Source organism: Euphorbia lathyris, chromosome 5 (assembly GCF_963576675.1).
Source record: "Euphorbia lathyris chromosome 5, ddEupLath1.1, whole genome shotgun sequence".
In the NCBI taxonomy this organism is placed as follows: domain Eukaryota; kingdom Viridiplantae; phylum Streptophyta; class Magnoliopsida; order Malpighiales; family Euphorbiaceae; genus Euphorbia; species Euphorbia lathyris.
Genome location: NC_088914.1, coordinates 15651272 through 15666642, shown reverse-complemented (window position 1 = coordinate 15666642; position 15371 = coordinate 15651272). Strand labels below are relative to the sequence as shown.

Sequence of the window (15371 nt, the reverse complement as noted above, 5' to 3'; positions counted from 1 at the left end):
GTTATTTTATACTAATTATAATTTAATTTTTAATTTTTTTATTTTTTTAAATGTAAAATAAATTAGCTGGGCGGGCTGGGCTGGGCTTGGGAACCAGTTCCCTTAATCTGGCCCAGCCCGGCCCGAGCCCGATGCAAATTTAATATGGGTTGGGCTGGGCTTGGACAAACTAATTACATGTCAAACCCGGTTAGGCCCGGTCCGAGCCCAGCCCGGCCCAACCCATGAACAGGTCTACACACCGGTGGCCGCTCAACACCTCAAAACAATCGTTGACAGTCTCAAAATTAAAAATTCGAAGAGTTGATGATATTTTAAGGAACTTTAATTCTTGAAAATTTTCGTTTTGAGGTCATTTAGGTGTTGTTTGGTTAGAAGAGAGAAAGTAATTTTTAGAGAGAGAAATCTCAAAAAAAATGTGATTTTGAAAAATAAAAAATGTGATTTCATGGTAAATGTCGTTCTAAACAATTTTAATTCTTGAATATTTTTATTTTGAGGAGTTAGTTAAAATTGAGTAGTCACCGATGTTAAAAAGTCTGAAGTTCAGTGACCATACCGTTAAAAATTGAAGTTCAATGGCCATAATATTAAAATGGGTAAAGTTCAGTGGTCATAGGTGTAATTTGCCCTATTGCTATTACATTTCTGCTTTCCAAAGAAAGCTACGTCGTTTTGAAGTAAATAGGTGGTAAATTTATCAAAATTATAAGGATAAAATTGGTATAAAAAAATCTAAATTGATTGCATTTTACTATTCATTTCACCTTTCTCTTTTAATTCTATAGGATAATTATAGCAATGAGATCACATTGACAATAAATTTGAAACACGCGGTTAGTTGTTAGCAAACATTATAAATGTTTCAAAAAATATTACATTATTGTTAGTAGCTGACTATTAGTTGTTAGCTGATTGATAATTAACGTAACTTTTTATAAAGCTATGAAAAGATTAATATAGATATATTATATGATTTTTTTTTCTAACTTTAGTAAATGACATGTACATCTTTTTAAGAATAAATACCACAAATCTACTTACAAATCGATGAAATTACGATCGACACAAATCTTTAGTTGTAATAATAAAAAGGGAAAATTATAAAACTGGATCAAATGGGGGGTCCATTTACATATTTAACCCATTTACTAATCTTACTACATATCTAGACTGATTTTATGTGACTTTTCCATAATACCCCTAACCTTCCCACTTCCACCACTCCTTGGTTATGCGAATCGCGGCTCCCCCTATCTCATTGGTTATGCGAAAAGTTGCTCCTGCATTAATGATTTCAAGACTTTTGATCTTCCTTTCTTCCTTTAAATTGCACGAAATCTGCACCATTTAGTCAAAATCACAATGAATTTCTCTTTTTCATCTCTTCATCTCTTGATTCTGCAACTTCCCAACCCTAGAAAACGAAGCCATGGTTTTTCATCTTCCTGTTCGTTGCTTGGTTTCTTTCTTCTTGTTACCATCAAAGAAATGATTTTTCTACGTTATTTCCTTCGTTCTTCCCATGTTATCATATTGTTATTGTCGCTTTTCGGGGTGAAAGGGACGAAAAATGTAAGTATCTGGTTTTTTTTTCTGCGTTTTTTCATGAATTCACTTTGCAATCGATGGTTTTACGAAGCTTTGCGAAGAGAACGAGCCTGGAAAGTGACGATCTACTTTGTTAATCGTTGATTTCGCGAAGATATGCGAAGAGAAAGCGTCTGAAACGTATGGATTTACCTCGCGAATCTATTAGTTCGCGAAGTCTGCGAATAGATCTTCACGTTTCAGACCTCGCAGACTTCGCGAAAGCATCGATATGCGACGTAGATAGTCACGTTTCTGACCTCGCAGGCTTCGCGAAAGCATCGATATGCGAAGTAAAACCCTGCACATTTACATTCGCATGCTTCGCTATATTTCGCGAAGCCAAAATCTTCTTTTTCCCTACCTAACACGATTAATTTTTTCTGTAGATGGTTGAATACGTAATATCCCTTTCTGGAAGGCGGCGTACTGGGCTGCAGGGGAGATGATTTTCCTTCCTGTATAGGGATGAACTTCCCCAAGACTGACACATTCACTCCTAAAGTGGTTGGTTATGAGAGGTTTTGTCAATCTTGGGGTGCACCATGGGACACGTCCATCCCATGGTGCCAATCTTTAAAGTGGACCTAACTTAATCCGATACCAATCTTGAATCAGATGAGTAATCTTGGTGTGCACCGTGGGACACGTCCATCCCAAAAAGTCTGGTCCAGACTTTTTGGGATGGACGTGTCCCACGGTGCACACCAAGATTACTCATCCGTTTCAAGATTGGTACCAGATTAGTTAGGTTCACTTTGAAATGATTCGTTAGGAGAGTTCATTGTGACAATCATGTTGTAAATTTTGATAATGTTATGATTTGAATGTTGTTATTGTGGCAATCTTGTTGTAAATTTTGATAATGTTATGATTTGAATGTTGTTATTGTGGCAATCTTCTTGTAAATTTTGATAATGTTATGATTTTAATGTTCTGTTGTTGTTTGCCATTTTTTTGTTATATACCACTTCGCGAATTAGCTTCAAGTCATATCCAGCATTCGCATATGCGAACTAAATTCATCAAGCAAAACAAACTTCAGCTTCGCAGGCTTCGCATATGCGAACTAAATTCATTAGTAAATCCAAACATCAGCTTCGCAGGCTTCGCATATGGTCGAATATGCGAAGTCAGACGGGATAGAGCGAGCCGCGCGTAAATATTGAGGGTATTATGGAAAAGTCACACAAAATCAATCTAGATATGTAGTACGATTAGTAAATGGGTTAAATATGTAAATGAGCCTCCCATTTGACCCAGTTTTGTAATTTTCCTTAATAAAAAAAGAATATGAAACCTTTAGATAACAGGTAGACACTATGGCTACTATAGTTACATTATTTTTTTGACAAAGTAACCATTATTTTGTTTATTTTGATACAATAATTAAAAATTAACACCCTTAATTATAAGTTAGTTGAGTTTTATGCTTATTCCTGAAATTTTTAGTTGTAAATTTATAAAAAAGGCCCAATATAACACACCAGAGAAGACCCAAACAAATAAACCAGAGAAGGGCCGAAGATCAAACTGGCCTAACCCAAGCTTACTGTCACTAGTTATAGTTTCAGCTAAACTGAGTTCATTCTCAAATCCAAATTCGAGAATTTGGGCCCCCAATTTCCCCCCGCCCCGCCCTTCCCTTTCCCTTTCTGTTGCATTCCGGTCTCAGCTCAGCTTCTGACTCTCCCCTACTACTACTCTTTCTCCATCGCCGAAACCAGGTGGCCACTTTCCTCTCTTTATCTCTCTGTATTTTTCTCCATATTTCAGCTTGTCCTTTGTTGCTACATCATCCCAATTACAATTTGGGTCAATCTGTGTTAATTTTATAATCATGATTATTTGCTTGTCCCTATATTGATTGCCCCATGAGGTTACCATTACTGTCATTGCTATGCATATCGTCCTGACATGTATCAGTCTCTGGGCGCTCATCGCCTTATATATCGTTCTCGCATTGCTAGCTGCGTCAAGGCCGGTCTTATCGATAATGCAATCCAAGTGTTCGACGAAATGACTCAATCAAAGTGTCGCGTTTTTAGCGTGGATTACAATAGATTTATTGGCGTTTTAATATCTCATGCTCGTTTCGATTTAGCCTATCAGTACTACTCTAAAATGGGTCCTCTTGGGTTCTCGCTATCTCCCTTTACTTACTCTCGCTTCATTTCGGGTTTGTGCCAAGTAAAGAACTTTACACTCATTGATGAATTGCTACACGACATGGAGAGACTTAAATGTGTGCCTGATATTTGGGCTTTTAATATTTACTTGCATCTTTTGTTTCGTGAGGGTAGGATAGAATTAGCATTGGAGTTGTTTGAGAGGATGATCGAGAGAGGGAGGGAGCCTGATGTTGTAACATATACTATTCTGATACACGGTTTTTGTGAAATCAAGGAATTTGATACTGCAATTCAATTTTGGCATGATATGATAAGTAAAGGTTTTAAACCGGATAATAAGGTATGTGGGGCACTTGTAATTGGGTTGTGTGGTGGAGGAAAGGTAGAACTGGCTTATGAGCTCATACTTGATGTGATGAAGAGTGGTGAAGTTAAGCTCAGTTCACTGATTTATAATGCATTAATGAGTGGATTCTGTAAGGTTGGCAGGATTGATAAGGCACAGGCAATTAAATACTTCATGAGAAGGACTGTGTCTGAGCCGGATTTGGTTACATACAACGTGTTATTGAATTATTGTTGTGATGAGCTAATGTTGGAGAAGGCAGAGAAGCTGTTGAAGCAGATGGAGGGAACTGGGATAGAACCTGATGTATACAGTTATAACCAGCTTCTTAAGGGACTTTGTAAAGCAAATCGTCCTGAAAGAGCGTATATGTTGATGATAGACAAGATGGGGCCAAAAGGCTTGTATGATGTAGTTTCATTCAATACAATTATTAATGCATTTTGTAATCAAAATGATATCAAAAGAGCTTATAAGCTGTTTGAGGAAATGTGGTTGAAGGGAATTCTGCCAGATGTGGTGACATTCACTATACTTATAAAGGCCTTTCTACAAAAGGGTAGTTCTGATATGGCAAAAAGGCTTCTTGATCAGATGACAGGAATGAGTCTTTCACCAGACCGTATATTCTATAACACAATTATCAATCACCTATGCAAGAGTAGAAAAGTAGAAATGGCTCATTCGGTTTTCTGTGATATGGTAGAACAGGGAGTTCTCCCTGATGTGATTTCGTATAATACCCTTATAAATGGGTTTTGCAAATCCTTTAGAGTAAATGAAGCGATGCAGTTATATGAAGAAATGCAAAGAAGAGGATTATCTCCTGATGAAGTAACATACAAAGTGATCATTGGAGGGCTTATAGGGGAAAAGAAGTTCTCCATTGCTTGTACGGTTTGGGGTGAGATGATGGAAAGGGGCTTTACTCTTGACAGATCCGCCTCTGAGATTCTCATCAGTGCCAGTTCAGGTGGAGCTGCAAGTACATGATAAATGGTTTGTATCTCATAGTTCTCATCCTTTTTTATGTGTTTCAATTATGCTAGCCTTTTGAATAGCTAAGGGAGTTAACCTAAAACAATAGTTTTTCAGGGCAGTATCAGAGCTTTTTTTTCTTTCTGAAAATTGTTGGAGTAGCACCCTTTTAATCGTGCAATATTACATGTTGGATTTCGGTGCCGATCTTTTGCAAACCAGGCAATACAAAACATATATATTTCATAGTAGCTAGAAATTTAATTTACACTATTCATGTTAGGGGTGTCATTTTCATATACTGTTTACATAAGGCAATTATGGTGTTCTGCACTCAGTAAGTCCTATTGAGAGCGCAACATGACAGATCTCAATATGTAATGGCTAATTTTGACCTTGCTTATGTAATGGCTAACCTAATGAGTTCACTCAAATTACTGTTCCGATGTGGTCATACAATGGTTTACTCATACCACAAATTGGAGCTTTTAAGCACTAAAATTTCTCGAGATGCCTATTACTTATTGCTATAGAACTCATTAGGTTAGCTGTTGAATTTGCCAATAACTGAGGTAGAAGATGGTGTTCATGCTCTTAAGCAGGTCAGTAGTGGGTGACCGTTTCTTCATAATACCTTGTTTCCATTCATCATTGGTATAATAGTAGGTGCCTGTAAGTCTAGATTTTGTTAAATTACTTCAAGATTTCTGACTTCTCACAATTTTTTCACATCTTGTACTAACTGTGAACAATCTGTAGTTTCAGGTTGAAGCTGATGACATTTGGTTTAATTCTCTTCTTTTTCATCCCTGAGATCGAAAGCAGAGTCCAAATTTTGGAAATAATTTGGTTGAAATACACCTGAGCAGGCCCATAGTCTTCCCAACTCATTCACTGTCCTGCTGATGAATTGGAGCTGTGGAGAGCACACAGGTTTGAGCCTTCTGCTTTCCCTAACTTCCCTTGTAAATGATTAGTAGTTATAAGCACAAATTTCTCTAATTATATGTGAGAATAAAATCAGATGTTATGAAAAGGAACATAAGTTTGTTAGTATTAGAATGTTGAAATCCATTGTGTTTTTGTGGTTTCATATGCAGTACAGAATTGGTGCTTCTGGACTAGGTAATTCAAAATATTGTACTCAACCTAGTAAGGATTTTCCCTCTCAATCTAAATTTTCTTTTTGCTTTGTGGGCTACTAATTTTTTTTCATTTTATTTTTATATATACTAGCTTCACCATTCAAGCTTGTGTTTCATGCTTTTCAGAGTGAGTTGGGTTAAACAAATATAAATTTAAGGGATAAGATTCAAAAATACCCCTAACATTGGTAGACAATACGTCATAAATGGTGTAATTAAGAGCCGGACAAATTGGGTCAATTTCATACATCATTAAGGAAATCCTCTCCTCAGTCATGAATTTTGTTATCCCCACCGTATATGTGCATCATGCTATCCAAATCTTTCATTGAGCTTAAAGGATTCCATCTACAAATCTATTTTGAAATCACAAAAAATACAAAATCTTTTCTTTTTGAATCAACTGGTGCAGAACACGAGAACAAGATATTTGTATTTTTGAATGATGTCTTAATTGATCCAACTTGTCAACAGTAATCCTCAATTGCACCATTTATAGTGTTAGGAGTAGAATTGCTTTTGGATGCCAACGTTAAAGAGTATTTTTGTACATTCTCCCTAAATTGGATTTCATTAACCTTTAACCACAATGATTTAGTAAGTTTTTGATTGAGTTATCATTATTATTAGGGATAAGGTACCAAAATAGGTAAGTTTTTTAGAAAGTATCAATTTAGGGTCCACCTACAAAATAGCACCAATATAGGCCTAACGTTTAAAAAAGAGTATCAATTTAGGTCTCGAGAGACGTCATTCATATTACTCGAGTAATATGAATGACGTCTCACGTTCCATTATCGAGACCTAAATTGATACTCTTTTTTAAATGTTAAGCCTATATTGGTGCTATTTTGTACATACAGCCTAAATTGATACTGGCCCCAAAAACCTTAGGCCTAACTTGTTACCTTATCAGTTGTTATTATTATTATTATTATAACTCCTCCTATTTTTAATTTGTAGGGTTCCATCTGTTATTACGTTGGCCTTGAAGATGGGTGCTAACCACCGAGTCAGAGCTCATTGCAATTTACTGATTTAATGCCTCCATCTAGGATGCAGTACCTTTGGAGAGTATGTTACCCGGACATGGACACGGAAATGAACATGGGAAACGTTATTTTTAAAATATAACTTTCATAAAGTAACTTTCAAACGAAAACAGATATGGATACAAGACAGAAAAAGCGGAAGCGCTACTAACGAAAAGAGTTCGTGCAACATTGCTGGAGAGCACTAATTCATGCTTTGAAATCCAGATGCCTGGTATGATTTCTCACTTGTAACCCAGTCAGAAGTGATAAACAGAGCTGTTAATTTTCAACATATAATCAGAAATATACGCTTGAATGCAGATTTTTTTTCAGATGATTGATGCTGAATCTTTTCTTGCCTGCTCAGTTAGCTTGAAATAAGCTAAGTGAAAAGAAACGGAGCTGAGGTTAACCTTATATAAAAATCGTGTTATGTATTTCATATGCTTATATATGGTGTAAATGGTATAAATATTGAATAAATACCACAATTACTGCTAAATTTTATAAATATGTGGTAAAACCTGTAATTCTTTTTTTTTTTTTTTGATAAGACAAACCTGTAATTCATAGAATATGAAATTCTTTTTGGTTACACGAAATTCCTTACTTGTGAAGCTACTTGGAATTCGTGAGAGCTTGGAAAACTTCCATTTCAGGAAGAAAACAAATAAACAAAATTCCTTAAGAAGTTTCTTTGGTTATTTTAATTGCGTTACAATTTATGCAGTGTTGTCATTTATTGATTTAGTATAAAATGTATCAATCCTTTTTTTATTTAAATAATTGTTTAATTTATAGCAAAAAAAAAAAAAAAAAATCTCAACATAATAATTAAATAATTTTAAATAATTACAATCCAGTCTCATAAGTGACACTGACTGTAATCTACGAAGTAACACTAGACACTGCTTGAACTGTTTCTTTTAGTACAACGAGAAAGAACATTGTACCCAGAATTAATTTCATAAAATTTTTTGATTCAAAAGTCCAAATAAGATTCAAATTGTGCTCTAATTTTGTTATTTTTTTATAATATGTAAAACCATAAAAAAAATACTAAATAGATATTGATATCATTTTCAAGTTAATATGTAAAATCTTCATCCATTCTAAAAATTTATGAAATTATTGTATCAATTTCGTGTTGATTTTTCATAATATATTTAATAAAACACTAACCACTAAATTCATATTGGATTCACGTTGATCCAAAACAGACTCGTGATCTATTTAATAAAACACTAACCACTAATTCATATTATATTCGTGTATGCATTGTCTGATCGTATACACAATTTACTACCTCCAGTTATCTTTGGCTAGAGCCAAAACCAGTTTGATTTGAACATGATAAAAATGGGGACCCAAATCTAAAGATCGCGCACAAGAGAGAAGTGCCAAAGATGGAACATATTCAAGGGACTTTGATATTCTAATAATCACAAATCTAGACAACATTAGTGCAATTTAACTGGAGCTGAGCTTATAATTAACTCAAAAACTTAAAGGCAAGGAAGGCATCATCATCAAGTATAATATTACTTCCCTCCAGTTATTAGCATATGTCTGATTCTTTGCCTTAATCCGAATCCTTCTTTAAGTTTTCATCAAGTCATCCTCTATTACTCAACACACAACTCTTCAAATTCCTCCCCCATTTTCTTTCCCATTCCTCATTTACTCGCCATAGTTTAGTTCTACTATGTCTCACCATGAAACTAATCCTCACTTTATTAGACCCCTACAGCAGCGTGACGGCCAACATTCCCCGCCTACTCCTGCAGTTGAACAGCAAGGGGAGTTACCACATGAGCCGCAAAACCAACAAAATCAGCCACCTCTACCACGACAAGGTCAGCGCTCCAAGCCAAAGGGTCCACGAGGTGGAACTTATGAGGGTGATGGACCATTCCGAGCCCCAAGGAAGGGTTCAGAACCACGCCAACCCCAATATCCACAGACCGACCCTTCTGATCCAAGGCACGATGCTGAATACCACACCCCATGGTTGATTCCATTGCAACATCCAACTCCAAAGGAAGAGCATCAAGTTGAAGATCCAAAACGTGATGGTAAATTCCGTAGTCCTTGGATGGTTCTGCCACAGCACCAAGATGAGGGCCTCCAAGAACCTCGGCTCACAAGAAAAAAACCTCAACGTCTCCAGCAACCTGATGGTGCCTTGGTGACACAGCCACAACATCATGACCTTGAACAAGATCACTATCCCCTCCATCTTCGTGATTCAAGGCCGCCTCCCAAGCTTCCAAGAAAAAAGCCTCAACGACAACGTTCTCAACAACCTGATGTTACTCCAGTGACACAGCCTAAACACCGTGATCGTGATCGTGATCGTGACCGCGAACAAGAACACTATCCCCTCCATCCTCATGATTCTAAACCAACCCCGGAACAACAGGATCGCCCTCGCCGATCACAAGCACCAGCATCTCAGCGAACTGGGCCCCTAACATGGTTGATAGCAGCCTTTTGTGCCATTTTCTGGATTGTAATATTTCTCGGAGGTCTGATTGTGCTCATTATGTATCTTGTCTATCGTCCTCGTAGCCCCAGGTTCGAGGTGTCTAGTGCAACCTTGAATGCAGCATATGTTGATGCAGGCGCTCTGCTTAATGCTGATCTATCTGTACTGACAAATTTCACGAATCCAAACAAGAAGGCTGGTGTGGAGTTCAGTAACATGATCATTGATCTCTACTACGGGAATACTCTTATTGCTACCCAATATATTGAATCTTTCTCAGTACCAAAGGCGCATTCAATGTTTGCAAATGTTCATATGGTAACTAGTCAGGTTCGTCTTCCGTCAGGCGAAATTACCCGGCTTCAGGAAGAGACAAGTAGAAATGCAATCATATTTAACATTAAAGGAATTTTTCGAGTACGATCAAACCTTGGAAGCTTTCTAAGATACTCCTATCGGCTGTATAGTCACTGTACTATCATGATGAGTGCCCCTCCTAGCGGTGTCCTGCGAGCAACCAGATGCAGAACAAAACGTTAAGGTGTACCCCAAACTCAAGCAGTAGCTGATTTTGCAATTTGTCAACAGTCACTCTTTCTTTTTCCAAATCTACTCACCATATTGTTTTGAAGGACTAGATCCTCACCTCAGCTTTACACTATGCCCACCTTTAGTTACATACCTGTCTATACAACATAATGTGTATAAATTAATGCAATGCATGAAATTTTCTATCAAGTTACCCTAACAGATTCAACAGAGCGGGAAATAGTTTGCTGATAAAAAGCAGCTATACTGTTTCACATTTAAAATGGTTTTAACTGTTAAAGTGCTATCGACCTTAACTGTAAAAGGGCTGTTTTTAGAGAGGCAAAAGAGAAAGACAACAATGATTATAGAAAAAATGGGGGAGAAACTTCCCCTTACACTGTTTATTTACAAATGCGCAATACAAAGAAAATTACAAAGATGCCTCAAAATCCTGACCAGCCCTCTCCGCTCCTTCACACTGATGATAAAACGCGTTAATAATAGCACTACTATAGAAAAGAAACCAGGAAACCCAGACCGACCAGTTCAACTCATCAGTCGTTATGAAATGACCAAGTGAACCATCCCACAATAAGGAACATTACAAACTCATTAAAATCTCCTGTAATTATCTCTTGTAAAGAAGGGATGCTTCAAAGCTTCATGAGCAGTTAGCCTATTGGATGGGTCATATCTAAGGAGACCTTGCAAGAGATCAATGATATCCCCAGCAGAGTGATCAACATGTTGCATTACAATATTCTGCCAGAAGAAACATAAGCAAGCACAAAATCAAGCATTGAAGAAGCAAGATGGACTCTATATTCTAAAATTACTGAATTCATATTAACAACAGAAACACAATAAGCCATTGGAGAGTAATAGTAGTGGCACATATGCACCTGAAGACGTGGTAGCTTCGTCACAGCTTTTATGCTTTCCCGAGATGTTGCACCCTCAGGCCAGTCCAACCTGCCCCTTCTAATGTACTTCTCTGCATGGCGGCTGAATCAACCACAATCCCCACCATCAAGTAGGGGGAGAGAGTGAATCACACTGGACAATTTTTTCATGGAAAATCTAGATGTTAAAATAAAACAGGAAGTCTCAGAAAAGAACATACTCTGTTCTTCTTAACATGTGCTGAGGCAATTGGCCCAAAACCCTTTCCATCATTGCCAAATGCTCTAAGTTCTCATGAGTCTGAAACAATGCTTCACCCTGAAAACAAAAATATATGACATGCTTCATTTATTTGTTTGTTTTGGGTAATAGAAAATGCTATCTGGATATCCATGACTAGGTGAACCTACCGAACACAGTTCTACTAAGATACAACCCACACTCCATATGTCACATGGATAACTCCACCCAAGCCCTGATGAATGAAACAAGCTTAGACATGAATTTCAGCAAATATAATTGTGGGAAAAATCCATGCAAAGGACTAATATATACAAACCTAGAATAACTTCAGGTGCTCGGTAGTGCCTGGTTGAGACAATATAGTTGTGCTCATTATGCCCATAAGCTGTACTGCCAAAATCAATAACCTTAATAGCACTTGACTTTGGCAACCTCTTGAAATAGGCCCCTTCAGTAGGTGAGATTGATGGAACCTGCACTAGCAGAATATTCATGGAGTTATCATCACAAGACAGGCATAAATCAAAATCCTGAACAAAGAACTAATAATGGGGGCAAACAGGGAGGTTCCACACACAAACTGATGCAGAAACATGCAATAAAAGTATCTACCTTGTAGTCCGGTATTTTTACATATTCTGGAGATACAAAAAGTATGTTCTCTGGCTTCAAGTCAGTATGTATAAGACGCAAATCATGCATAACTGCAAATGGAAAAGGTAGAGTCAACATCAGAACTTTTCTTAACCCATACTCAGACAAGTAGTCATCTTACTGAAAGCAAGAACTTTTATTATACAAACACAACAGGGAATGCTGAAAATTCAAGGAGCAGCAAAATGATGTGTTACATGCAACTTAAAGAAAATACAGTTTGCAATTAGGATAAGAGAAATAGAAGCAATGAACACACATGCTACACATTCCAAGAGTTGTCTGCCAAGCTCGCGGACAAGATCAACCGGAAATGGGCGATAATTATTTTTGCGAAGAAAATCATACAAGCTTGGTCCAAGCATCTCAAAGACCTGTTAAAACCATTTAAATCCACCACCAAATTTTAATCCCCAAAATATTTATGAAGATGGGGAAATAACATTATTGTAAATAAATTATATACTTACAATACAGATATGGTTACGATAATCAAACCAGTTTCGTATTTGTACACAACTGCAAAGAATAAGCCCACTTAACAAAGGACATGGTTTTCTTCAAACACTACTGAGAAGCAAATAGAGAATATTGCAATAACACTCACCGGCTGCCACTTCTGTCATACTTCCCAAGCAAGTGAAGCACATCGATTTCTAACATTGCTGCTTCTCGGTACTTCTTCGTACTGCGCACAACTTTTATGGCAACCATCTCTCTTGCTTCCCTATCCCAGCATTCCAAAACCTGACCAAAGGTTCCTGTACAAAATTTTAAAGGATTAACAAATCCAAATGTAAATAGTTATACATATGTTCAGTCGTAAGCAAAGAGAGGTTAGGAAAACAATTATCAGCTAATAAGCATCTAATATATTTACTAGTTTGAAAGGACACTAACCTTCACCAATTTTTCTCTGAATCTTGTCTGCAGAGATAAAGAGAACAAAACATAAGTACGCTCACAAAATAGAAACTAAAGCACATGAAATACCAATTGAATGAAACCAAAAAGGCAAATAAATAGATGGATATTATAGAAAAAGATGCAGTGTTTGAATGGAGTGGAAGTTGTTCTTTCTTTGAATTTCTTTTCTAAAGTTCTGAGAAAGCTACAAGCCGAGCAATATTTAATTTCATGGCAAAAGAGTGCAATTTTGCAAAACAAAGCAAGAAGCACGGCACTTGAAAACACATCAACTCACATAATATTGATATAATAAAATAGTCTTATAAGACATTCGAACTTGAAAATAAAAAAAGCTGGCAGCAAGGAAAAGATGGCAGAGTAATTGAAATAGAAAATACAATCTTGGTCCATGGAGCTCAACATGCAACATAGCAAGTGACATCATAATGTAAAAGCCAATCAAATGGTGATTAAGTGTCATTACAGCGAGAGGTTAAATTCTCCCCAAGGGCAAACATGTAATGTCCATCTTTGTCATCGTCTCGCCATGGGGGAGAGCCTTTTTGAGCCAATCCTTTTACAAATAGACCAGCATAGTCCGGGAGTATCCTTGATGGTCCAATGCTTGTTCCATTTCCAACCTCTTGTCCATAATACAATCCTGAGTGAGCCTACACACAGCCATTTGTTCAATTTTTGTAAGACAAACAGGAATTTAAAAAAAAAAAAGAAAAAAGAAAAAAAAAACCCTTTCCTCAATTCACTTTCAGGATTTTCCCATCTATATTACGAAACCAAATAGGAAGCCCTTAATTTTAATGTAATATCACAATAATCAAATGAGATATATATTATAGGAAAAAAAAGGCATCACACAATCCTAACCCATCAGCTTCCGTACCCATGAAATTATACAGACATATATTTGACCCAATTCAACTAAATCAACATAGGAATACATACTAGTTGGAGCTAGTTATTGTACTATACAAGTTATATCTAAACCTGCCATCTTACTAATAATCAAAGAATTGGACATCAAAATCAACTTAAGAACCATGAAGATCCAACTAAAGAGCATCTTAAGCAAGAATTCACATAATTTGGCAAAGAGGCCAAAGCTCCATATGCAATATTTATCAACCAATAATATATATCTATCTATACATACAGTCAAGGCAGCTCAATTAGCACGACCAAAAAGCAAAACCATTAAGCTTCACAGTAGAGATCTCAATTGTATTAAATACACTCTTTAGGAAAAGAATTCTAGAACCAAATGAGTGGAAATAATAAAAATAAAAAGATACTCTTTACAATTAATTAATCTGCATAGAACTATGACATTCTCTGCAAATCAAGCCGTAATTTAATTTAATCGTGTAAGAGAAAAATTATCTCCCGAGAAAAATCTACAAAGCAGATCACAGCCATCAAGAAGAGATTTCATAAAATTATTTTCTGCGCAACGATACTGAGGACATACACTTAATGAAAACCAGAACAAATTTTCATACGAGTAAAAAAAAAGGAAAATTAAAATAATACCTTAGTGTGAGCTTGAGGAATATCCCAAGCAAATCTTGGCCTTTTTCTGGGACGACGATCCATGTGACTATGCGGAAACTGAGTAAGATAATCCATCTCCATCTGATAGCTGATACGAGCCCCTGAATCTAGATAGATCAGTCAATCGATTAATCCGTGATCGATTAAGCTTGAGCAATAGGAATAATTGCCCTAACCCTAGTTCTTACGGGATTTCTTTTCCAAGAGTTGATCTAGGCCGTTGGTTTTGGATGACTATAGTTAGTTGGCTACACCTGGAACTTAACCGAGGTCAAGTTATCTTTTTTCCTTTTCCAATTTTTATTCTTTTTTAAATAATTCGGGATATACTAATTTCGATACCTTATCCGGAAAGGAAAACAAAACCCAGGTAGCAGCGGGTCGGGTATATCTACCCGGCCCACATTTAATAGATGGATTTGGGTTGACAAAACTATATTAAATTTCATAGGAGTAGTTCATTTTCATCCTGTTTCGTTTAAAATAATATTGTCAAACCCGGATCAAGACATCAATCAATCTAGATTTATATTTGGATCATGACTCACTTAGTTTATCCGAGTGACGGATTGGTCGAACCAAACAACGTAATTAGGGGCAGGTACAGGGAGGGGTTCGGGCCTTCGGTCACCGTAACAACCATGACCAGTGGTAGTTTCGTCTCCTGTCTCCACAAATTTTGACGTTGTCGAGTGGTAGTTCCGTCCCCTGTCTCCACAAATTTTGACGCTGTAGAGTACTAAATTGGTGATTTGATTAAACTTTGATTGCATATTTGACCTAAAACTTTAATTGAGTATTTGATAAATTAAAGATATTAGGTATTTGATCTAAAACTTTGATTGAGTA

General features: G+C 36.6%; 3 protein-coding genes across 8 annotated transcripts; 2 read left to right on the top strand and 1 right to left on the bottom strand.

Moving 5' to 3' along the window:
• Positions 1-3212: 3212 nt before the first annotated feature.
• On the top strand, positions 3213-7899 carry LOC136230850 (pentatricopeptide repeat-containing protein At1g13040, mitochondrial). 5 transcript variants are annotated; one of them, XM_066020048.1, is made up of 5 exons: positions 3213-5067; positions 5812-5979; positions 6147-6198; positions 7155-7457; positions 7547-7899. In XM_066020048.1, the coding sequence occupies exon 1, from the start codon at positions 3508-3510 to the stop codon at positions 5059-5061; it is 1554 nt and encodes a 517-aa protein (XP_065876120.1). In that variant the 5' UTR covers positions 3213-3507; the 3' UTR covers positions 5062-5067; positions 5812-5979; positions 6147-6198; positions 7155-7457; positions 7547-7899. The 5 variants fall into 5 exon arrangements, with proteins under 5 accessions (XP_065876120.1, XP_065876121.1, XP_065876118.1 ...); XM_066020049.1 differs by having other exon boundaries at positions 3214-5067; positions 5806-5979; positions 7559-7899; XM_066020046.1 differs by having other exon boundaries at positions 3214-5067; positions 5806-5979; positions 6147-6171; positions 7547-7897.
• A 1031-nt stretch (positions 7900-8930) lies between these two features.
• LOC136229688 (uncharacterized) lies at positions 8931-10253 on the top strand. Its single transcript, XM_066018597.1, has one exon. It carries the CDS (start codon positions 8931-8933, stop codon positions 10251-10253), a length of 1323 nt encoding a protein of 440 aa, XP_065874669.1.
• Positions 10254-10588: 335 nt separating this feature from the next.
• Positions 10589-14754, bottom strand: LOC136229286 (serine/threonine-protein kinase AFC2-like). Of its 2 annotated transcripts, XM_066017970.1 has the most exons (12): positions 14502-14754; positions 13438-13624; positions 12945-12971; positions 12652-12805; positions 12515-12563; positions 12304-12418; positions 12003-12094; positions 11707-11863; positions 11558-11622; positions 11368-11465; positions 11147-11249; positions 10589-11006 (listed from the first exon to the last, which is right to left on the bottom strand). In XM_066017970.1, the coding sequence occupies exons 1-12, from the start codon at positions 14601-14603 to the stop codon at positions 10857-10859; spliced, it is 1299 nt and encodes a 432-aa protein (XP_065874042.1). In that variant the 5' UTR covers positions 14604-14754; the 3' UTR covers positions 10589-10856. The 2 variants fall into 2 exon arrangements, with proteins under 2 accessions (XP_065874042.1, XP_065874043.1); XM_066017971.1 differs by lacking the exons at positions 12304-12418; positions 12515-12563; positions 12945-12971; positions 13438-13624; positions 14502-14754 and having other exon boundaries at positions 12652-12670.
• Positions 14755-15371: the final 617 nt, after the last annotated feature.